This window comes from Prionailurus viverrinus, chromosome E1 (assembly GCF_022837055.1).
Source record: "Prionailurus viverrinus isolate Anna chromosome E1, UM_Priviv_1.0, whole genome shotgun sequence".
Lineage (NCBI taxonomy): Eukaryota > Metazoa > Chordata > Mammalia > Carnivora > Felidae > Prionailurus > Prionailurus viverrinus.
Window position 1 is genome coordinate 47,542,496 of NC_062574.1, and position 23,926 is coordinate 47,566,421.

Below are 23,926 nucleotides of genomic sequence, written 5' to 3' on the forward strand. Positions count from 1 at the left end.
GTTGTTGCCGTTGGACATTTGGGGCAGTGGGATCAAGGGTTGGCCTTCCTCCCCACCCTGCCCAGGCTTGCTTCAGAGGCTGGGACCTTCACCTTCTCCAGGTTGATCAGGTTTAAATGAAGCACTTACTCTGAGCAGTGAAATACAGAGCAAGTCCAGCAAAACGTCTGATAAGAAACCTTTGCTCTTAAGTTTCTGCACTCGGCCAGCACTGAAGGACCTGTAGAAGTGGGCGTTGCAGGGCGGAAGTTTGCACTAAGGATCAGAGAATGCTTTTCTTTGGAGAGATACAAAGCCATTGTAAAGAGCCAAGAGGTGAGCCAAGAGAGAAGCTGCCTCCGTGCTAGGGCCTTTCTGGGGGCCTGGTTCAGTCGCTTGTTAAAGGCGCAGTACATGCCTGCTCCAGGGTTCCACAAGCTAGCCCGTTATGATAAAGTCTCTCTTTTTTCCTTAGACTGAAAGTAAGAAAAATCTCTTGGGAGCAGGTAGTCTTTTGTGCTTTAGTCTTGGGATTCTCATGTTACAAAGTTGCCACCTCTTGCTTCCTCAGTACTGGGTAGGGGTGGCAGTGTTCTGGGATGGCTGACCAGGCCCCAGGGGAGACAGCGGGCAGGGTCCAGGTGTACAGGTGACAAAGGCTGGCATTGGCTCTGCTTGGCATTGGGGGATATTGGTCCCCACTGGGGGCCGCGGAGGAGAGCCTGAAGCAGGCATCCAGAGCATCTTGGCTGCTCTGATAAAGGGGGATTAGGAGGTTCAGGGGTCCCAGAAGGCCGCCAAAGCATCGGCTCACTCTTAGGTTCTTTGTGTTGCTTTTACCTTTTCTCCTCCCTTAAAATCCTGAGTGGTTTCAGTGAAGAAAGTAACTGTGTGGGTCAGGAGCCCCGGGCTTACCTCCTTGTATTTATTTCTCTTCTGCAGGATAACCCAGAAGTAGAAAAGCGAGATCCTCAGGAATTAGTTGGTGAGTACCCCAGGGGGAGCCTCGGAGGCGGATTTCTGAGCCTTGCCCGGAGCAAACTGGCTTCCAGCCATGCAGGGCCTACCCCTGCATGGGGCTTCTCTCTGCTTCAGCCAAGGCAGCCGTTCTGCTGAGAGCCTGGTCTCTTCATGTGCTCTCTCAGGGCCTTTGACATTTCCTAAGATGTCTGAGTAAGACGCCCAGGGAACAATTCTTCTTTGAAAAGCATATTCATGGTGCATTTCACTGGGCTGTGGTCAGTTGCCAGTGTTTTCAAGATGGATTTAGGGCCCCTTTCAGCTGGGAGCTCGTTCCAGTTGTGCCCTAGGCTTGTCCTCTGTCCTTGTACGCCCCCTCCCCGCTTTGCTGGCATATTCATGCACTCAAGAAGCAAATATGTGGCCTCTGCTGGCACTTTGCTCTGTCCCCAGGAGGGAACATGCCTCGTAGCCCCAGAGTCCAAGACCCTTTTGGCTTGCGGGGCAGGGCAGTTCTGTTTCCGAAGAGTGGCATCCCAGTCCCTATGCTAACTCTGGTCTCTTAATCCTTTTTTAGAAAGTACCTCGACTCTGTCAGTTTGGTCACGGACTTTGTAACAGCTCTGCCAAAGCCTGTGCAAACGTCATGGAGAGGGCGACCCTCCCTCCGTGTGGCTAACTGTGACCGTCTCTCCCTGCCTGCTCTGTTAATCTTCACAAAGCAGGGGTTCTGCTTCAAAGGCAGCCTACGGAACCTTCCCCTGTGCTTCCAGATGGAGGCTTTGTGGCCTGCAGGCCCTCGAGCCCATCCTTTTTCTGGACAGGATCCTCTCACGGGATATGGGAGGTGGAAACCTGTCCTGTGTTCCTAACTAAAAGGATGAAAATTACCCCATTACATTTGTTCTCTGAGCAAGGATTGGGTAGGAAGGAACCCTCAATAAGCAGCCTCAACCCTCAGCAGGATTCTGCCTTTAGCGCTGAGTGTTGTGTGTGATGAACACAGTAGGAGTCTTTCAAATCCTATAAAACCCAGAATTTTCCTAGACCTCAGAGTTCACTGCTTAGAAAATGGCCGTGTAGGGGACGTGCCAGCTGGCTTTGCAAACAGGGGAAGCAGAGCACAGTGTCCTCCCAGTGGGTAATGCACAGGGGCATGTATGGATCGGAGCCTCAGTCTCCTGTTCCTTCCTGGCCTTACCAGTCCCTGCTGTAAACTACCGAGAAATGGGGGCTAGGGGTCTGTGGGGTCAGAGCAGCCGGGAGCCCGATGCAGCAGTGAGCTCTGCCCACAGTGCTCGGCAGTCAGTGGAACTGGGGAATCAGCCACCTCCGCCCCAACTTCCACCTTTTCTCTCCTTGCCGTTTTGTGAAAATAGTTTTGTTGAGGTGTAGCTTACATAGGGTGAGGTTTGCCAATTTTTAGGGTGCCATTTGGTCAACTTTGACAGATGCGTGTAGTCACCTATAAACTATCAACTCTAACACCTATAAACTGTAAAACACTTCTGCACAGGGGTGCCTGGGCAGCTCAGTCTGTTGAGCATCCAACTTTGACTCAGGCCGTGATCTTGCTGTTTGTGAGTTCAAGCCCCACATTGGGCTCTGTGCTGACAGCTCAAAGCCTGGAGCCTGCTTCAGATTCTGTGTCTCCCTCTCTTCTCTGCCCCTCCCCCGTGTGCGTGCTCGCTCACACGCGCTCTCTCTCTCTCTGTCAAAAATAAACATTAAGGGGCGCCTGGGTGGCTCAGTCGGTTAAGCGTCCGACTTCGGCTCAGGTCATGATCTCATAGTTCGTGAGTTCGAGCCCCGTGTCGGGCTCTGTGCTGACAGCTCAGAGCCTGAAGCCTCCTTCAGCTTCTGTGCCTCCCTCTCTCTCTGCCCCTCCCCTGCTCATGCTCTGTCTCTCTCTGTCTCAAAAATAAATAAACATTAAAAAAAAATTTTTTTTTTAAATAAACATTAAGAGAGTTTTTTAAGATCCACTTCTTTGTAAAGTTTTTTTTTTTTTTTTAATATTTGTTTTTGAGAGAGAAGAGTGCATGAGAGAAGGGAGGGGCAGAGAGAGAGAAGGACAGAGGATCTGAAGCAGCTCTGCACTGACAGCAGAGAGCCCAATGTGGGACTCGAACCCATGAACTATAAGATCATGACCTAAACTGAAGTCGGACTCTTAACCAACTGAGCCACCCAGAAGCCCCATGAAACACTTCTGTCGCTCCAGGGACGCCTGGCTGGATTGGTCAGTGGAGCGTATGACCCTTGATCTCTGAGTCATGACTTCAAGTCCCACACTGGGCCTAGAGCTTACTTAAAAATTCATTGATTAATTACTGTTTAAAACAATTAATTTCCTTCGCTCCAAAATGTTCCTTATACCTCTCCTCACAGACGATGTCCTCCCTGGGCCTCTGGCAAGCAGTGTTGTACCTTCTTCACTACAGTTTTGCCTTTTTTAGAATTTCATAAAGATCAGGATTTCTCAGGCTTAGCACTGTTGACCTTTTGGACCGGATAATTCCTTGTTGTGGGGGCCTGGCCTGTGTTTTACACGGTGTTTTAGCATCCTCGGCCTTCTGGATGCCAGTGGCACTCCCCTCCCTCTGCCACATGTGACAAGGAAAAACGTTTCTAGACATTGCCTAATGTCCCCTCGGGGATTGGGGGGAACGTAATTGCCCCCAGTTGAGAACCACTGACAGAAATGAAAGTGCCATCTTATTTTTTGTCTGGCTTCCTTCGCTTCCCATATGGTTTTGAGATCCTTCTGTGTGATTGAACGTATCCGTAATTTCGTTTTATTGCTAAATACGTTATTTTATTGTAGGATTACCGCCACAATTTAATCTGTGCACCACAGTAGGTATTGGAGCCTCGTAGTCTTGTTTGCTCCTACTGTTTCTCACTCAGGAGGTGGTACTTGAGGTCTGCCTGAACTCAGCTCCTTTTGTTAATAAAATACCTCTGGAGATAGGCCTCTCGGGTTGCTCCCCTGGATGGGAAGCATTTTCCTATATGTAGGTGGCTCCAGGTTTTGTTTTCTTTTTTGCAATTAAAAACAAATTTTTATGTGTTTTATTTTCTATTTGAGAGAGACAGAGCACGAGCAGGGAAGGGGCAGAGAGACAGAGACAGAATCTGAAGCAGGCTCCAGGCTCCGAGCTGGTTAGCACAGAGTTCGATTCAGGGCTCGAACTCAAGAGCAGTGAGATCGTGACCTGAGCCGAAGTCAGACGCTTAACTGACTGAGGCACCCAGGCACCCCTTTATTTTTTTATTATTATTTTTTTTTAAGTGTATTTATCTATTTTGAGAGAGAGAGTGAGCAGGGGAGGGACAGAGAGAGGGAGAGAGAATCCCAAGCAAGCTGTGTGCCATCAGCCCAGAGCCCGATGCAGGGCTCAAACTCACGAACCGTGAGATCATGACCTGAGCCGAAACCAAGAGTCGGACACTTAACTGACTGAACCACCAAGGGGCCCCTAGGTGGCCCCCGTTTAATGGAGCAAATGAAAGCAGAGCAGCTGACTCGGGTTCCTCCGACACTGTGGCCGCTTGACAGCACTGAGCACGCGTGGCCAGTCTGTCCCCTCCAGGCAGCCAACGGATGCCCCCTCGTCATGCCTGGAACTGTGGCCTGAGGCGGTAATCCAGTCGGCTTCTCCGTGTCTCTGGTGAACTAGAGCGCACTCCACTGCCTCCTCCCCTCCCCACAGTACCCCCCAGGCACTTCTCTCCCCACCGTTACGTAAGCCCAGTAAGCCCAAGCCGACTAGCTGGTCCTGCTCAGGTTTGTACCTGGCCGTCACGGATACCATGACCGTTTTTGGCTTGGATGTGCACGGGGTGAGTCACCGAGGTAGACTTCTCAGATCCTGAGTACGGCTGCCCTTCTAGAATGCCCCCAGTAGACCCCAAGGGCAGCCACAGTACTGGGAGCTGCCCCCAAGGGCCTCGGCACCTTTCTCCATGGATTTCCTGGGAGGATGGTTTGAGGCCTTGTGGCCGCCCACATCACCATATGTAGGTGGGGTTGATGTCGTCTACTTTAGATCATCCTGGGCCTTAGGAAAGAATCGCTGAAGGATGGCTCCTGAAATCACTGAAGGAAGCTGTGGGAAAACTTCTATCTAATTTTCTGACTATATCCCTTCACTTGCCAGTTACTGCGGAGGAGTTCTTTTGTTCTAACCGGGGAGCTCAGGAGGGGCCCTGTCACACTATATACTGTTTGAGTCCTAGTGTGGTTGGGTTGCTGTGGCAACAGCGTCACACCCTGTTTTTCCAAAAGGCTTTCCTGGCAAATGCCAAAGGGCATTCTTTGTCTCTCCATCACATGCACACATACATTCTCCACCCCTTCTTGTGCCCAAAGCCTGCCCAGGCCCTCCTTGCTTTTGCCGTCCGGAAATAACGAGGGCCAGCTCACCCCAGCTCATTCCACTCTCGGCTGGCCTCTGCAGCCCGCGTGAGCCTCAGGCTGAGACGGAGGGAGAAGCCAGGACGAGACTTGAACTCTAGCCAGATAATGGGTGCCACCATCGCTGCAGGCGTCAGGAGACAGAAGGTGCTGGGCAAAGAGGAGCACGTAGTCCCCTGGCGGAAACCGCTCCTAGGCCGCACCGGTGTCCCGGGTCCACAGCAGGACGTGTCACCCCGTGTCGGCCCTCGGGCCTTCACCCAAAATGGCACGCCTAGCGCTCTGTTCTCGGGGCACATCCAGTGAGAACCCACTGCTGGCCGTGGGAGTCTGCACGCGTAGCACGTTACGAGACTCCGCCCCAGCCTCGGTGCAGGGTGTTTCGTAGCAGTTGAGACTGGCAAAGCCCGTGGAGCCATACCCTCAGCCCTTCTCGGCACTGAGTTCTTCGTAGTAACAGCACAACTCAGTGGAGATCGGAGCACCTTATCTGCTAAGAAAACATTAACCCAGCCCCGGTAGAAAAGAAGGCGAAGGCTGTGCTAGGCTCTCATCACGCCGTCCCGGCAGCCACTCAGGGCTAAGAGATAGTATGGCCCCGGGCCTGGCACACAGTGGGTACCCAGTATGTACTTGCTGGGTGTTCTTGGTGCTGGTTTGTTCATTCTTTACCTTCATCCTGCCCCACCCCACTCCGCCTGCTGTTCTCTCATTGTATGCTCCTTTTCATGAGAGAATGTTTTCAAGAGCGCAGACAGAATCTTACAACAAACAGTGCATTGTCTGAGTGACCCAGAGCACACTCTGCGGGCCCAGGGTGGCCAGAGGCTACAGGGAAGGGAGCGGAGAGTGGGAAACTTGGGTGGGCAGTGGCCGGTTGCTGAGGGAACTAGCCCTCGGGAGTTGTGGTTCTTCACATCAGAATCAGGCCCTTTGTTCCCGAGAACTAGGCGGACCAAAAGAGAGTTGATTGGTTTGTTTTTAAAAGACTAAGCTAATAAGCAGCAGGTAATGTTTGAAATATTTATGCACAGGGCGGTTTTGAATGCTTTGAATCCCACAGCCTAGGGAACCCCGAACTCTGTTTCTCCTGTATCTTGGGTTGGATGGCCTAAGGTGAGAAGGATGACATACCAAGCAACTCTGCGAGTTTCCAGAATCCTGGGATGGTGTTGTAGGAACACAACCGGGCGGGCTGGAGCTGGCTCACTCCGTGAGCCAGTGATGCGCCCCCCACCTGGGCCTCGGTCCAACGACGAGAGAACGAATACCCCGGAATCTGGCAGACGCTGCAGATCACAGCTCTTCCCCTGCTCACCTCCCACCCCCCAGCTGGCTGTTAAACATTCACCAGCACACCCTGCACGTACCCTTTCCTTCAAAGTTAACTGCTGGACGTAGTAGCATGCATTCTTGACACTTGTCCCCTCTTCCCCCGGGTTGGCACATGCTGGTTCCTTCTGGTCATTTGATCTCAACTCAGATGACACCCGCGGAGAGGCCACTGGGAACACCATTGTACCGTTTCATAGCCTTTATCTCTCCCGGAAAACGTATGTGCCCTTTTTTTTTTTTCTTTTTTTCTTTTTAAACTTCATGTCTGGCCCTGATCCTTCCCCCGCCCGCAGTCATCCCCTGACATCCACACTCACAGAATTTTTCTCTCTCTGTCCTCCCACAGCCTCCTTTTCTGAAAGAGTCCGGAACATGTCGCCTGATGAAATCAAGATCCCACCTGAACCCCCTGGCAGATGTTCAAATCACTTACAAGTAAGTACAGAGCTCGGCTGATGAGGCCTGTGTAGATGAGAAAGCCTGGGTCACGTGTCTCGTTTGGTCCGACTTTAAGAGCCCTTCCGTAAAAGAAACAGCCAGGTGGGCAGGAGCGTGCAGTCCTGGTTACCTCTCTTAGCCTGCCATCAGGAGTTTGCTCTGTCCCCACCGCCACCCTCTGCCTCATCACCTGATGCTGTTCTAGCTGGGACCCCCTAGCTCGCCCTCAGGTCTGAAGCCGAGGCAGAGAAAATAAGGTACCTTCCATGCAACCCAGCTGAGCCAGTGGGGACCTTTGCCAAGAAACTGAGGGACCATTAAAATGTAAAATAAACAAGGTAGAAACACCAAAACACAAGCATTTCTGTGCCTGAGATTCCTGTGCTCCTATTCCTGACGTGGCAGTTCACTAGCTTGTCTGACAGAATCGCAGACAGACGTGGCCTGAAGTTCTGAAATCCCAAGGAGGTAGACTATTTCGTGCAGTTACTCCGTTGAGAGCAGGACCTCGGGGGGGGGGGGGGGGGGCGGGCCCTGGGGTTTGCACCTCCTTTTCAGCTCCTCTGATTGTTTCCCCTTGTCCTCTGGGGGTTCCCCTGTGTGTGGAACCTTGCGACAGACCATGGGGCGGACACCCAGGGCTGCCCACTAGTGGCATCGGGTCCACCTGCCCCACCTCTCATCCCACAGATTCTGCTGGTGCCTCTGGCCACACCACAGGCCCACAGCACCATCCTGACGGATAGATGACTAAGGGGACCCGGGGCTCTGGAATGCAGCTGGCTGGGCAGGGCCAGAGTCGGGGTTGGGGGCACAGTAAAGATTCTCTTCCTTTCCCAGAAGTCTCCTCCCTTTGCTGAGTTGTCCACCCCCCCCCCCCCAGGATAGCATCTCCCCTCCCTGCCAGGCAACAAGCCGCAGCCTGTAAGGACAGTCTGGCGATCTACCAGACAGAGACAACCGGCTGGCTCAGCCTTCAAGTTCAGTGTATTTCTCATTTTTAGATTCTCCTAATCGTGGAAACCACGACATCAAGTGAACGCTTTAGTTGACTTGAAATGGGAGAACCCATCTGATGGCCCAGAAAACCCAGAAAAGTAATCTGTAAGATACAGGTCACCCTCCATTTGCCAGGTCTTCTGTGGAAAGCCTCCCTTTGCCCTCGAAGAGATAACGTTGAAGTTTGTGGCTCTTGGTTGTCTCTTCCGTGGTAAATGTATTACAAACCTCTCTCTGCACTTCAGTGCTTCCTCTGGCCAGTCTCGGCAGAAAGATTCAGCCTCCTGACAAAGGGAGTGGATCACCTCTCCTGATGTTCCCAAAGGGCGTCACACAGGACCTCCGGCCCTGCCCACCTCCTGTCGCAGGTGAAGAGTGCCCCAAATGTTTTCCTTCTGGAGAGTCTGTGCCTTTAGCCGCCACTAGTGGGGGAGGCTGCAGAGAGACCTTGCCCTGGGCCAGCACCAGCCTTGCTGGGTAAGACTGGTCCACCTCACAGGTGGCTCTGTCCTGAGACTCGGGTGTCTGGGGCCTCTTCACGTGCTGGAAAGTGTGGAGGCCATCTGCTGCAGGGATCATCTGTGGATCTTGAGATAACCTGTGGGACTGGTCTGCATTCCTGCCAGATGACCCTCCTATTGCCGGTTGAAAGCCAGAGAGCAGGGGTTTTGGGGGCGGGGGAGTTCTAATGAGATGAGCTCTTGACCCCTGACAGTGCCTCTTCATAAAGTGGTGGGGACTGGCCATCTGTGAGCCTCCCTACAAGGGACACCGTAGGAAGCTTATGAGACCAAATCCAAAAAACTCTACTCCTGCCTTCCTCCACAAGAACTTAGCCTTCCCAGGTCTCCCACTGAGGACTTGACCCGGTGTTTAAATTCGAAACCAGCATGGAGCCCCTGCCCATCCACTCTTTGCCTGAATCCTCTTTGGATGATTCAGGAGCTGATTCACAGGTGGGGATACGTTCGTTGTCTTGTCCACGGTTTCTCTTCCTCGACCTTTTACCACCCCCTCTCCCAGCCATCCAGAGGGAGGAAGCAAAACGAAAACAGACTGATCTCAGTCTGTCTTATTTGTGCTCCGCGCCGGTCACAGGCTGGGTGGAGAAAGACAGTGTGGCTGGAGTAGGGCTGCGCATGGTTCTGTGGGTCTCCTGTGACCAAGTGTCCCCACACAGCACGTGTGACCACAGACTGGGATTGTCGGTGGTGGGGTGGCGTCATAAGTGCCCTTCTGTTTCTCCGCCTAGGACAAGATCCAGAAGCTTTATGAGCGGAAGATAAAGGAGGGAATGGATATGAATTACATTATCCAAAGGAAGAAAGAATTTCGGAACCCCAGGTGAGTTTCCCGTGGGCCTGCAGGGTCAGTTGAGTCGCTGATGTTGGACTGGGGACTGGGATGCCCCCGTGGAGGTGGCAGGGTGAGGCTCGGCTAAGATCCCCCCCTCTGTCCAAAGGGGCCATCGCCCAGACTGCAGTTAACACGGAAGCCAGGGTGTGGAGTGGATGCTGAGAGACCTGAGCTGGGCTGGAGGAGGCCTGGCCGGGTTCTCTTGCTCGCCCTACTCCTAAGGCACACAGCCTCACAACGTCTCAGTTTCCTCATCTCTATAATGAGGGAATTGGACTAGGCAATTCCCGTGGGTTCCTCTTACACTTCCAGAATGTCACTGATTCTGCGTACAGGTGACAGGTTTTGCGAACAGAGCTGTGTCTGGGTCTTACTCTGTCCAGGGTCTGAGCAGGTGGCGCACCTGGGAAAGTCTGGTATGGTGGTGACCTCAAGGACGTGCCCCGGCCCTTACGTGGGCCCAACCCGGCCACACAAACTGAGGGTCAGATGTCTAGATAAGACCAAAAACAAAAACAAAAAAAAGCCCACGGCCCTTACCTGGACACCATACCCGTCCTGGCTAATGGTCCATCTCTCTGGGAGTGGGGAGGACGACGAGTGACTTCGTGTCAGGCCAGTGGACATTTCCCGTTCTGTCGGGAAGCCTGTTTACAACAATTCAGCTGGGTTTAAAGGGTTCGTCTGGGCCCAGGAACTAGACCGTTCTGGCCTCTCAAAATCAGGTACCACACAGTCCACAGGACTAGGGCCTGCTCAGTGCCTTCTGGCATTTTTCTTTCAGCATCTATGAGAAGCTGATCCAGTTCTGTGCAATTGACGAGCTCGGCACCAACTACCCAAAGGTACGTCCCGTGTGCAGAGGCTGAGGGTTGAGGGGAGGGTACCCAGGGCCCTGTGCTCACCTCGCTGGATTCAGCCTGGAGCTGCTGAAAGGCCCGTGTAGCGGCAGTGCTGGCTGAAGAGCACAGTTCCCTGCTCCCTTGTCGGGAGTCCCCGCTGCTCTGGAATAGTCCGGGGAGAGATTGCGGTGACAGACCCGGCCCCAAGCCCCAACCGGTCAGTGAGGGTGGACTTGGCTGTGCTCTGATGGCACAGCCCGTCAACAGGCTCGTCCCTGCTTCATATTCCCAAGAGCAAATCGGCCACCACTTTGGCTAGAAACCCAGGATAACATCTGAGTCCCTATGCCCTTAGAGCAGGGGGAGTCCAGGCCAGGAAAATCCATGGAAAGATTCGGGGAGAAGGGACTTGAGTTTCTAAACCATTGGTCATCCAGTGACCCTTGCTGGCTGCAGCATTAACTCTTTATTTTTCAGGATATGTTTGACCCTCATGGCTGGTCCGAGGACTCCTACTACGAGGCATTAGGTAGGTGGCCATCCATCCATCTATCCTGTCTGTTCATCCAGTCAGTCAGCCAACATGTATTTCAGGGTCCCCACTGTGTCAGGCCGTGTCGGAGGAGGTAGGTACACAGTGTTGAACAAGACAGACCCGCTCTGACTCAGGAGGCTTATGATGCAGCACAGAAGGCAGAGCAGTCCTAGCAGTGAGCAGTGTTGGGGGAGAGCGCCCAGGCAGGGCCGTCTAGCCAGCCGAAGGGGTGGGACGGCCTTGCTGTGGGGGCCGTGTTCAAGACGAGGTTTGAAGACGTACAGAGGCCAGTCTGGCAGATGCAGACAGTGTCCCAGGCAGGGGGACGGAGTCTTCTGAGGCCGGTGAGAAAGCATTTTCTCAAGGGTCCCAGTAGGGAGGACTGGGAGGAATTACAGAGCCCAGGCCCTCAGATGGCAGACCTGAATCGGCAGCCCGTGGGCCAGGTCTGGCCTGAAAATGTGTTGTGTTTGGCCCACACGTCTTATCTTGTTTTAACTTGAATCAGTTGCCAACGTTTTACCTAAAATCCATAACGCAGCTGCTCTTGGTCAGTGGGAAGGTATTCCACCCTGGGCTTGCGTCCCCGTCCCCGCACAGTGACAGTCAGCTAGGGCTCAGGGGCAGCTCACCCCTCCAGACGAGGTCCTTTACATCTGAGGCCTCTGCTCTGTAGATCTAAGGCCGCTTCCCTTTGCTGGTCACAAAAGGACGGTGAGACTGTGTGGCCTCGAGGCCACCTGCGCGCGGGGGTGGGGGCGTGACAAGTGCTGTTGTGGGGTCCCTCCGCCTAGAGTGTCTCTTCACGCGGGAGCTGTCCCAGGGCTGCTTTTGTTACAACTTCTCTGGTCTCTGTAGCTAAAGCCCAGAAGATCGAGATGGACAAACTGGAAAAGGCCAAAAAGGAGCGAACCAAAGTAAGTGGTGGACAAGGGTCCTGAAGGAAAAGGCAGGTGTCTAGGGTGTCGTTTCCCACCACCCCCCACCTTCAGCTTGAAGGTGCCTCTCGGTTACTTCCATTTGGTTTCTTGGGGTCTTGTGGTTTGCTGCGCGATGTCCTCCTTGGCCTCCCCCTTCCAGCTGCAGAGCCCCGGTGGTCTCTCTTTAGTGTCACCAGTGTCCTCCCTGAGAGGTGTATTCCTTCCGAGAGTACTTACTTGGCCCCCAGATCTGATCTGCACAGTCCGCCTCGGTGCTTCCTTGTAGGTCCCATGTCTGGTGGCCGGGTGACCCCTCGTTTTAGGGCTCTGAGCACCACTTCTTCCCAAGCAGCATGTTCTGGATCCTTTGGGGAACAGAAATTTGGCTCTGAGACCAAATGAGACTTGTGCCCTTTGTGAGCAGTCTCCAAGACAGAACACTGGGCCTCGGGGCACCAGCTCTGCCCACCCTTGGTTTGGTCTGACCTCCTGCAGCAGCTGTGGCCTCCAGGATGTGCCCCTGACCCCTGAGCAGAAAGGCTGCCAGCCCTCTGGGAGCCGGTGCAGGGGCGATCGGGTCTTGTTGTTCTTAGCGCTTGGTGAACTGCCCCTCTCTCTCTTTCCCTCCCCATTCCAAACCCCAGGCTTAGTTGGGACGTGTCTGCGGCCCCTGGGGACCAAAGCTGCGCTTCTCCCGTGCGGGTGGGTGCGCCTCCATCCCGGGTGCCGGGCGCAGTGGCGGGCCGGGGTGCCCTGCTCGTGCAGAAACTTGGAGACACCGGGAGCATTCCGTGTCAGTTTGGAGGGCTCTCCTCAAAATGGTAGAAGTCCCTCCAACGCCTCTCCCTCCCTCAGACAGCACGACAGGGCTGCCTCCCAGTGCCTCCTGTGTATGGTGCCGGACTCTGCCGCCCGGGAGCAGACGCTGGCAGAGGATGCGGATAAACAGCTTGGCACAGGTTTTCTCTCTTTCCTCTTCCCCCTCCAGATCGAGTTTGTGACAGGCACCAAGAAAGGTACCACGACCAACGCCACGGCCACCACCACCACCACGGCCAGCACAGCGGTTGCAGGTAGCAGGCTGCCTCGTTTGGGGGAGCAGAGGCCATGGGGATCTGGGCCCAGGTTCCACCTTGCTGTGCTTCTTTCCTGACCCCAGAGTTTGTGAGGCATCTTGGGAGCCTGGGGTGGGGTCCCCGGTTCATCGGCTGCCCCTCGCACTTCCGTGGCAGGCGGCCCCAAAGCTCTGACCGCTGCCTGCTAGAAAAGGCAGCGTCGCTCTTTGGTCTGTCTTGATCCTGACTCATCCCTTGCCTTCCTCCAGATGCCCAGAAGAGAAAGAGCAAGTGGGATTCGGCCATTCCGGTGACAACGATAGCCCAGCCAACCATCCTCACCACCACGGCCACCCTGCCAGCTGTCGTCACGGTGACCACCAGTGCCAGCGGCTCCAAGACCACGGTGATCTCTGCCGTGGGCACCATCGTGAAAAAGGCCAAGCAGTGACCCGAAGGAGCAGCCCGGGTGGCTCGGACACTCTCCCTTCCATCGAGGGGAGGGGCCGCTCCAGGACTTGATGAGAGTGCGCAACCCGGGGACCGACGCGGCACAGAGGTGCCGCTTTGTGTGTTTCAGGACTGGGATCTGCTCCCGCGACGCCACCCCAAGAGGAGTCTCCGTGTGTCGTTCCGGCCAGGAAAAGGACATAGCCACAGAGGAGTCGGGTGCTCCGGAGAGCGTCCGCACACCGCTTGGGGTCTGGTGCCCTATTAAAAGTGCTGTGTTCTTACATCTCAGCATCTTGGATGCAGTGGCCTCTGCTGTGGTCCGTTTTCAGGCACATGTGGAAGTTCCAAGTGTCCTCTCCTCTTCCCCGTTGGGGTTATTACCTCAGGGTAGGTAACGGAGTGGCCGAAGCCTGTGGCGCTAGGGGAGGCCCCGTGTCCCGGCTGTCTGCTGCCCTGATCCTGAAACCCAGCTGGTTATCAGATGAGAGCCGAGGCCTCTGCTCCCTTGGGGGCAACTGAGCCCTCTGGGACCACTTTTTGGACACACCCAGGCTTTTGAAGTCAGCCGGTTACCAGAAGGCCTGGGTTTGATCCCCAACCCACACAGCCAGAGGGGCCTCAGCGCCTGGCCAAGGTTGCCCCGGTCCTTCAGTGCCCGCCGAGCGCGGCCAGCAGGCTCCTCGCGGCGCGGGACATGACTCACCTCCTGCGCTGGCCGGCGGCAGCTCATTGTTTACGTGCGAGCCAGGCTCCTGGGAGGACCCTGCCACCCCACCTTTCCTGTGCCTGTTATCTCTGCCCCACAGCAGCATCTGGGCAGCGCCAGCGGCCACCGGGCTCCTCTTGGGGCCAAAACAGATTTCCCAGCCGCCGTCGGCCCGAAAGCCGGGAGGAAATTCGCTTGCCTTTCTTGCTGTTTGGCAGCTCTCCGGTCCAGCGGAAGGGCTATGTGTCAGAGAGGGAAGCCGGGCCGTGAAGAGCCGGGTTGCTTCTGTGGCACGGGCAGAGCTTTAGAATGATGGTCCTCAAAGTGCACCTGGTAACTGTTGCATGACCAAAGGAGTGTGGTGATCCTGCCCTGCCGTCCCCGAAAGAAAAGGGGACTCACATTGGTCCCTTCCCCCGTCCCCCCAGCCACACACACTTGGGCACCAAGGGAGGTCCATTGTCCCCCTCCCCTCCTTTGCTGGGACTTCACGGCCCCGGAGAGGAGCTGCTGTGCCCTGAGTCCCAAGAGGGTCTCTGAAGGCTGGCTGCCCTGCAGCCTCCAGCAGGGGCACCTCCGTAGTGTGGGGGCTCTGGGGCTCGCGCGGGAGGCTGTGTGGCACAATGGGAGTGGCACTGGACGCAGACTCGGCCCCTCTGCCCTGGATCCTGGGTTAAACTTGAAGTTGTGTGTTGGTTGGTGTGTCTTGGGCCATTGTCTCTGTGAGTCCCCTCTGTCAAATCACCGTAATAAAGCTTTGTAAGGTGGTTGTGAGGAGTCCGTGAGCTGATTCGCGCAAGAGCTTTATAAACTGTAAGGGACCCTGCAAGTGCGTGTCGCTGGCCTGTCCAGCGCCTTCTTGCTTTAGACCAAGGACAGAAACTCCACAGCTGATAAAAAAAAAACTCCAAGGTCATGGCCCTTTGCTGTCCTCTGGGCACCCACTGCCCTCCCATTGAGCAGTAATGACCACTCACCCAATGAGTTGGGCAGCCCCAGGGTAGCCCCCCGGAAGCCTTGTGAGTTGGGTCAAGGTCTCTAATCCCTCTGAACTTTACTCTTTTTGTAAAACAAGATCAGTGCCTGCCCACCTTAGTCCCACTGAGGGTGGCCCGGGGTCAAATGACCAGTTTCTTTCTGTGGAAACGGTGTCACAGGCACGAGGCACCAAGTGGTTTCTGCCTGGTCAGCCGAGCCCTCCCACCCACCCAGGCATCCCTGCCTTCTTCCTGTGCTTCTAGGAGCACGACCTTATGATCTGTCCTGGGCCAAGAGCTCCACACCTGAGATCCTGTGCCGTCCCCACATGTGGCGGGCCACTTCGGAAACCCCTCTCCGTCGCCATCACTCCTGCTTAGTTCCGGCCCTCGTCCCTCTTGTGGCAGATTGCTCCGACCTCGTCTGTATGTTTTCTCGGTCTCTCCCGCTCCCATCCAGGTTCCATCTGGCCACCTCCTCCTACACCCCGTCATCACAGGACTCTCGCCAGGTCGCGTGGCCCCTGCTTTCCCCCTGAGAGTCCCCCTTCAGTGTGGCACGGGAAGGACACCAGTGGCCTCGTCACCACTCCCAGCCTCCCGAGGCCTCCAGCTCCTTTTCTCCACTGCCCTTTGACCATCCCCACCTCTGCACATGCGGCACTAACAGATGCGGCTCAGGCCTTCCTTCCCGGTCTCCCCTGGGCGTTCATCGCTCCTTTCTCCGTGCCTTGTAACGGCTGAGCACACGTTGGGGGCCAAGACCACTCGTGTCTCCCTGTTCTCCTTGTGAGTGGAGACAGAGTGGTCAGCCACCCTGTGCCCCAAGTGCCCAGGTGACTCGAGGGACAGGGATGGAGGGAGAGGTGGTTCCTGCCCGCTCGGTCACTGGTCTGAAAGCTCCCAACCCTCATCCCACCCGCACGGCCTTCTGTTCTGGATTACCGGCACGTTGGCAATTGTTGAGGCCCAGTGATAGGCACAGAAAGGTTCATTCACTATCCCCTCCGAATTCTGTGTATGTTTAAAATCTGTTAAAGAAAAAAAAAAAAAAAATGAAAGGGCCGTTGAGCCAGAAAAGAAGAATGAGGAAGATCTCCATGGACAGATCTGGAGTGATCTCAAGGAAGGAGAAAATGACAGGGGCAGGGTGCAGAACACCGCGTGCCATACACTGCCTGTTGTGAAGAAAGAGAGCAAAGAGGTAAAAGAATAAGCTCCCAAGAAATTAAGAAAATTCTCTAATGTTTGGGAAACATCAATATGAATTCATGACTCAAAAAAAAAAAAAAAATTTCCCAGCTATGTCCACTGGAAGGACCCGGAAGCAGTGGCCCGTAGGAGCAGTCAGTACAAGCAGCACCCAGATCTTGACCTCATAATGCGACTCCCCACAAAAAGGAACAGGGCTCCTTAGAGAGAGGGCTGATCCCGAAATCTAAGTGGGACTGGGGCAGTTTATTACAGGAAGCCAGGAAGACTGACAGGAGTGTTCCAAAGGTCAATTGAACCGGTTTTGAAGGGATCTCCCCCTGGCCAAATGGGATTAAATTTGAACCTTCAGAAAGAATGCAATTATTGGGGCGCCTGGGTGGCTCAGTCGGTTAAGCGTCCGACTTCGGCTCAGGTCATGATCTCGCGGTCTGTGGGTTCGAGCCCCGCGTCGGGCTCTGGGCTGTCAGCCCAGAGCCTGGAGCCTGTTTCAGATTCTGTGTCTCCCTCTCTCTCTGACCCTCCCCGTTCATGCTCTGTCTCTCTCTGCCTCAAAAATAAATAAACGTTTAAAAAATCAATCAATTAATCAATCAATCAATCAATCAATCAATAAATGCAATTATTGTCACCAGTGGCCTCATCACCACTCCCAGCCTCCCGAGGCCTCCAGCTCCTTTTCTCCACTGCCCTTTGACCATCCCCACCTCTGCTCTGTTCATGCTCTGTCTCTGCCTCAAAAATAAATAAACGTTTAAAAAATCAATCAATTAATCAATCAATCAATCAATCAATAAATGCAATTATTGTCAAAAAGGAAAAACTCTCGTTCCCTGCACACTACCACTCACAACACCCCCAGAACACTTCTGACACCAAATGTGTAGGCTTTTCACATCCTGTAATTTCTTAAGTTTATTTACTTAGTGGGGAGAGCGAGCACGTGAGCAGGGTATACCAGGCAGAGAGAGAAGGGAGAGAGAATCCCAAGCAGGCTCTGGGTTGTCAGCACAGAGTCCGATGTGGGGCTTCAACTCATGAATGGTGGGTGAGACCATGACCTCAGCTGAAATCAAGAGTCGGACACTTAACTGATTGAGCCATCCACGCAGCCCCCACATCGTGTAAGTCTGACACCAACTGCTTGTAGTTTGCGCAGACCCCAGGTTAAGAGCTTAGTACCACAAGACTGCCCCCTGCTCAAATGCTGATTGTAGGGCCAGGCCCCTGGCACTTCTGACCAACTGGTTATAAATTGGGAGTTCCCATGACCCCCTCTTCAGACTCAATAATTGGCTAGAATGGCTCACGGAACTCAGGAATAACAGTCGACTTATTAGACTAGCTTATAAAAGGGATACAACGCAGAAACAGCCAGATAAAAGAGATACATAGGGGGCTCAGTAGGGATTAAGGAGTATGGAGCTCCCACGCCTTCTTTGGGCACACCACCCTCCCAGCACACCAGGTGTTCAACAAGCTGGAAACTCTCTGAACCCCCTTTGGTTAGGATTTTGATGGCGGCTGATTCAGTACGAGGCATGGTGGATTAAATCACTGGCCATTGGGGATGGAACTCAATCTCCAGTCCATTCGCCCCACTCCCCAGAGGTCGGTGGGGGTGGGGTGGGGGTGGGGAAGGGTTGAGGCTTGAAAGTTCCAACTCTAATCATGCGGTTGGTTCCCCTGACAACCAGCACCCCCATCCTTAGTGGCTTTCCAAAAGTCACCTCATTAACATAAACTGGTGTGATTGAAAGGGACTTGTCATGAATAACAAAAGACACTCCTTTCACCTCTATGGCTCCAGAGCTGCTCTGGGAACCATGGACAATGACCATTTATAGATGTCTTACTATATCACAACATCACCATTGTACACTATTGAGTAAATACAAAATTATTCATGCAAAAAAAATTACTCATGCATAGTATTTGAAAAAAAAAAATGTAGTCGTGGACCACTGGAATTGAATACCTTAACTCTTTACTCTGAAATTGATAGTTAAAAGAATTCACCCTTTGGGCATTCCTGATGGAATTCTAAAACGGCGCAATCATTCTGGAAAATAGTATGGCGGTCCTCAAAAAAGTAAACATGGGATTGATTACCACATGATCCATCAATCCCACTTTTGGGGATATATCCAAAAGAATTGAAAATAGGGTGGAGAAGATTTATTTGCACACCCCTGTTCATACAGCAGCATTATTCACAATCTCCAAGAAGTGGAAACAACCCAATGCCCATTGACGGAGGAATGGATAAACAAAATGTGGTATTTAGATGCTAAGGAATATTATTCAATCTTAAAAAGGCAGAAAACCTTGCCTTATGACAAGTGAAATAAGTCAACCACAAAAGATAAATGCTGTTTGATTCCACTTATATAAGGTATCTAAACTAGTCAGATTCATTGAGGCAAAAATAGAATGGTAATTAACCAGGGACTAGAGGAGGAGGAAATGGGGAACTGTTTAAGGGGTACAGAGTTTCAATTGGCAACATGAAAAGTTCTGGAGACCTCTTGCCCAACAGTGTGAATATACTTGACACTATTTTTATGCCATGTTTTTACCCCAAGTGAAATCTGTTGGGTTGTTTGGTAATCTTAATAGTGATTTGGGGGTGCCTGGGTGGCTCAGTCGCTTAAGCATCCCACTTCGGCTCAGGTCATGATCTCACAGTGCGTGGGTTCAAGCCCTGCGTCGGGCTCTGTGGGATTCTATGTCTCCCTCTCTCTCTGCTTTTCCCCTGCTCATGTTCTCTCCCTGTCTCTCAAAAATAAATAAATGCTAAAAATTAAATATATGCTATATATGGATATATATATATATATATAGGGATATATATAGAGAGAGGGATATATATATATATATACACACACATAAGGATATATATATAGGGATATATATATAGGGATATTTTAAAGGCTCTGTCTTGTTTGATTTTTTTTTTTATTTTAATATTAGAGAGAGAGCGAGTAGGAGAGGGGCAAAGAAACAGAGACAGAATCTGAAGCAGGCTCCAGGCTCCAAGCTGTCAGCACAGAGCCCAATGCAGGGCTTGAACTCACAAACCGTGAGATCATGACCTGAGCTGAAGTCAGATGCTTAACCGACTGAGCCACCCAGTCGCCCCAATTCTGACTTGTTTGAGGAAAACATCAGCATCCTAGAAACTTTGGCTGGAAAGCAAAAGCTTTTGGTGAATGCACTAACCTCTGCCTCTAGACTTCTTAGCCTACTCTTACCCACTGGTTGTGGACGTGAGCTGCAGCCTCCCGCGGGGCTCCCACCCTCCAGCGCTGCCGCAGACTGGCTTTCCCCACGTCCTTCTATCCTGGCTGTTTCTCCTGCCCAGTGGGGTTTTGTGCAATTTGGAGTTTTTCATAAACCGACAGTCTTACTTGGGTAGACTTTAGTCAACAGATTTTTGTAATAACAAACCAAGGACCTCCCTTAAGTCCTGAACAGGTTTTTACTCCTAATTCCCAAAGTTTTACGAATTTTCCTAGTTTACTACTCACTACATGGGTGAATAGGACTTTACCCCCTTTTACTATGCGAAATTCTTGAAGTCTTATTTTTATTTTTTTTTTAATGTTTATTTCTGAGACAGAGAGAGACAAAGCATGAGGTGGGGAGGGGCAGAGAGAGAGGGAGACAGAATCCGAAGCAAGCTCCAGGCTCTGAGCTGTCAGCACAGAGCCCGACGCGGGGCTCGAACTCACAGACTGTGAGATCGTGACCTGAGCCGAAGTCGGACGCTCAACCGACTGAGCCACCCAGGCGCCCCTTGAAGTCTTATTTTTTTTTAAGCTTATTTATTTATTTTGAAAGACAGAGAGAGAATGAGGAGGAAGCAGGGGAGGGGCAAAGGGGGCCAGGAGGAGGACAGAGGATCTGAAGCGAGCTCCTTGCTGAAAGCAGAGAGGCCGATGTAGGGCACTAACTCACAAACTATGAGTGAGATGGTGACCTGGGTTGAAGACGTTTAACCGGCTGAGCCACCCAGACGCCCCTAAGGTCTTATTTGTGTTTTTAAAGATCTTGTTTTTTTAATGTTTGTTTATTTTTGAGAGAGAGAAAGAGACAGAGCACAAGCTGGGTAGGGGCAGAGAGAGAGGGAGACACGGAACCCGAAGCAGGCTCCTGGCTCTGTGCTGTCAGCTTGACCTCACAAACCACGAGATAATGACTTGAGCTGAAGTCAGATGCTTAACCCACTGAGCCACCCAGGCGCCCCTAAAGATTTCATTTTTAAGTAATCTCTATCCCCAACATGGGGCTTCCAGACTGAGCCAGCCAGGTGCCTCCTTAAAATCCTATTTTAGCTTTACATTTCAGACGTGTTCAATAAAGTACAAAATAATAAAAAAACAAATAAATAATAAAATTTTGTATTACCCAAAAAGAAGTACTTATCCTATATTTTCAGGGTTTTTTTTAAATTTTTTTTAATGTTTATTTATTTTTGAGACAGAGAGAGACAGAGCATGACAGAATCCGAAGCAGGCTCCAGACTCTCAGCTGTCAGCACAGAGCCCGAAGCGGGGCTCGAACTCACGGACTGTGAGATCATGACCTGAGCCGAAGTCGGACGCTCAACCGACTGAGCCACCCAGGTGCCCCTCAGGGGTTTTTTTTAATTAATTTTTTTTAAGTAGGCTCCACACCCAATGTGGGGCTTGAACTCATGACCCTGAGATCAAGAGTCACACGCTCTACCAACGGAGTCAGCCATATCCTATATTTTTGGAGGCACATAGTTCATTCCCTGTTGAGCAGAACTGATTTTTTTTTTTTAATCAGAGGATGCATTCTATTAATGTAGAAACAGGAAATCACCATTCTTCAATCCCAAAATTCAGGCAAAGATCAACAATGGATCTTTGATCCAAAAATGGATCCACAATCACCTTCACTAAAACCCTTCAGTGAAAGTTTGTGGGGAAGTGGGCAGGGTGACAAAGCATCATCACCCCGTCTAGATTACTTCTTAATCACAAAGTAAATAACGTATTTTTACAATGGGGAAAGATGGCAGTCGTTTCCTTAATAATTACTAACAGCGAGACAGCTGACATCATGTGCCACCCAATAAAACACACCCAGCACCATCTATGATCAGCCTTGCCAAAAATGTTTCCCATAAATCTAATCAGGCCTTTATACATAACTTCCAGTTTACAGTAGACTAAAAAAAAAAAAAAAAAAAAAAAAAGTCCAATGACACCATGAGGAAGCAATCAGACAAATCTGTACAGTAGGACATTCTACAGATCTATTGACCTCTTTGTGGGTTGTTTTTGGTTTGTTTGTTTTTTTTTTAATGTTTATTTATTTCTGAGAGAAAGAGAACACAAGCAGGGGAGGGGCAGAGAGAGACACACACACAGAGTCCGAAGCAGGCTCCAGGCTCCGAGCTGTCAGCACAGAGCCCGACACAGGGCTCAAACCCCAGAATCGTGAGATCACGACCTGAGCTGAAGTCGGACGCTTAATCGACTCAGCCACCCAGGTGCCCCAATTGGCCTGTTTCTTTGAAAGGTCAGTGGTGTGGTGGGTGGGGGTGAAACTGTTTTAAAGCAGGAAAGAGATAAAACAGTCAAATGTAATGGGTGACGTGGATTGGACTCAAATTCAAAAGGAAACAATTTTTTAAAAGTTAAAAAAAAAAAGGAAACAGTTATAGCAGACATCTTTGGCACAACGAAGAAATTTTAATATGGACTGAATCATAGATAATAGGACATCCCTGTTCATTTTCGCTGGTGTGAAAAAGCTATTGTGGTTATGTGGGGGGCTGATCTTGGGAGATGCCTGCCTAGATGAAATGTCATGGTCTCTTCAACTTAAATTCAAATAAAAAGATATATAGGTGTTCCCGGGCGGCTCAATCGGTTCAGCGTCCGACTTCGGCGCAGGTCATGATCTCGTGGTTCATGGGTTCGAGTCCTGCGTCGGGCTCTGTGCTGACAGCTCGGAGCCTGGAGCCTGTTTCGGATTCTGTGTCTCCCTCTCTCTCTGCCCCTCCCCTGCTCATGCTCTGTCTCTCTCTGTCTCTCAAAAATAAATGTAAAAAAAAAAAAATTCAGATAAAAAGATATATAAATACATAAATAAAGCAAATATGGCAAACGTTAACTCTTGGGTCTAGGTGATCTTTGTACAATACAAGTCATCTTTATACTCTTTTTTTTTCAAACTTTTTTTGTATGTTTGCAAATATTCAACATAAAAAGTCGGGGGTGGTGCACCTGGGTGGCTCAGTTAGTTAAGCGTCCAACTCTTGATCTCAGCTCAGGTCTTGATCTCAGGGAACTTACTTAAAAGTAGAAAAACATTCTGGAGTAGCTCAGGTCCTCAGGGTGCTTGTGCTGGCCTGGAACACCCAGACCTGAGTGCCTCAACCAAACCGGGACTCCTGCCACAGTGCTTCCAAATCCAGGAGCCAGCCTCTCTGAGTTCCTGGCAGGTCCAGAGCAGCTCTCAAAGACGAATGGGCAAGCTGGCGGCAGTGACTGTGGCTCACACAGTTGCAGTGAGCACTCGTGTGTCCGTGGCACCTCCATACCCAGTGCCAGCTACTCCCACGATCACTCTGAGAGCTGCCAGTGTGCAAGCCTGTTTACACATGAGAGCACCGACGGTTGGGAGGCTTTGTGGCAGTCCCATCAGCTTCAGCCACACTTTCGCTGAGCACCTGCTCCGTGCCAGGCACTGCGCTAGGAGCTGGAGATAAAAAGGTGTGCTAGAGAGCGTTGGTCCTCAGGGTTCACAGTCCAGTGGAGAAGAAAGACCCCTAAACGGATCATTTCAAACCCATGTGGCAAACGGCATGAAAAAGTCACGCCCTGGGGGGCCACAGGGACGCGTAACCCAACCGAGGGTGCAGGGAGGTCAGGGAGACTCTCTGGAGCAGGCCACATCAGCACAAGGCTTTCAAGTAAAAAAGGGATAAACCAGGCTGGTTGGGGGCAGGGATTGGGAAGGAGAACCGAGATATCTGGAGCAGAGCCCAGCCTGGGGTTAAAGCGTGGTGGCTTGAAGCTGCCTGCTTTGGGCAGGGGGCGCTGCTGGCCATGGGTGTGGTCTGACATTGTTGGCAGGTGGGAGTCGAGAAGTAGACCAAGTCCCGGGGACTTGAGAGGCTCCAGCTTGAGCACGTGTGGACCTTGAAGGACTGCAGGCAGAGGACTGGAGGGGTCAGATTCGTGAACCCGCTTGTCAAGAACAACTATAACCACTTGAGTGCCTACTCCATGCCGGGTCGAGACTGGCCACTTGATGGGTATTACTCAGATTTTAAGGAGCTTTAAGTACCTTGCTTGAGGACACTCAGGGAAGCGGTCCTTCTCGGCATCTCCCTCTGGACACACGCGGAGGCCGAGGGTGGGAGAGGCTGAGAGGAGGACCCGGTGAATGACAGATCAGGCTTGGGTCATCCCTGGGCCCCTGCCTCGCGCAGGACAGAAGCCATGAGCACAGTCGATTGCCGTCGGGGCCGCGGGGTTGCTCACCGCCTAGCGCCCGGAGGTGGGAGAGCGGCGGCCGGGCAGGGGGTCTACGGGGCCACCCCGGGCCCGGCCCGACGCATCCGGGCAGCCGAGAGTCTGCAGGCTGGAGGGGTGGGGAGGCGCCGCGCCCGGGGCTGGACTGGAGAGAGAGAGAGGGGAGGCTCCTCCCCTGCCCCCGCCGCCGTCGGTCGGGACGAGGGGCCGGGCGCCGCGGGA

General features: G+C 52.3%; 1 protein-coding gene across 3 annotated transcripts in view; it reads left to right on the top strand.

Annotated features, from left to right (window-relative positions):
- Positions 1-14,765, top strand: part of SAP30BP (SAP30 binding protein) — a 36,833-nt gene extending 22,068 nt beyond the window's left edge. For 2 of the 3 annotated variants that reach the window (XM_047833988.1, XM_047833989.1), the window contains 8 exons: positions 922-964; positions 7,041-7,129; positions 9,384-9,475; positions 10,272-10,332; positions 10,807-10,858; positions 11,723-11,781; positions 12,773-12,857; positions 13,109-14,765. In XM_047833988.1, the coding sequence (XP_047689944.1) occupies positions 922-964; positions 7,041-7,129; positions 9,384-9,475; positions 10,272-10,332; positions 10,807-10,858; positions 11,723-11,781; positions 12,773-12,857; positions 13,109-13,290 (663 nt within the window). In that variant the 3' untranslated portion in view covers positions 13,291-14,765. Of the gene's footprint in view, positions 1-192; positions 316-921; positions 965-7,040; positions 7,130-9,383; positions 9,476-10,271; positions 10,333-10,806; positions 10,859-11,722; positions 11,782-12,772; positions 12,858-13,108 lie in introns of all 3 variants that reach the window. The other variant, XM_047833990.1, reaches the window with a different exon arrangement.
- The last annotated feature ends 9,161 nt before the right edge of the window (positions 14,766-23,926 follow it).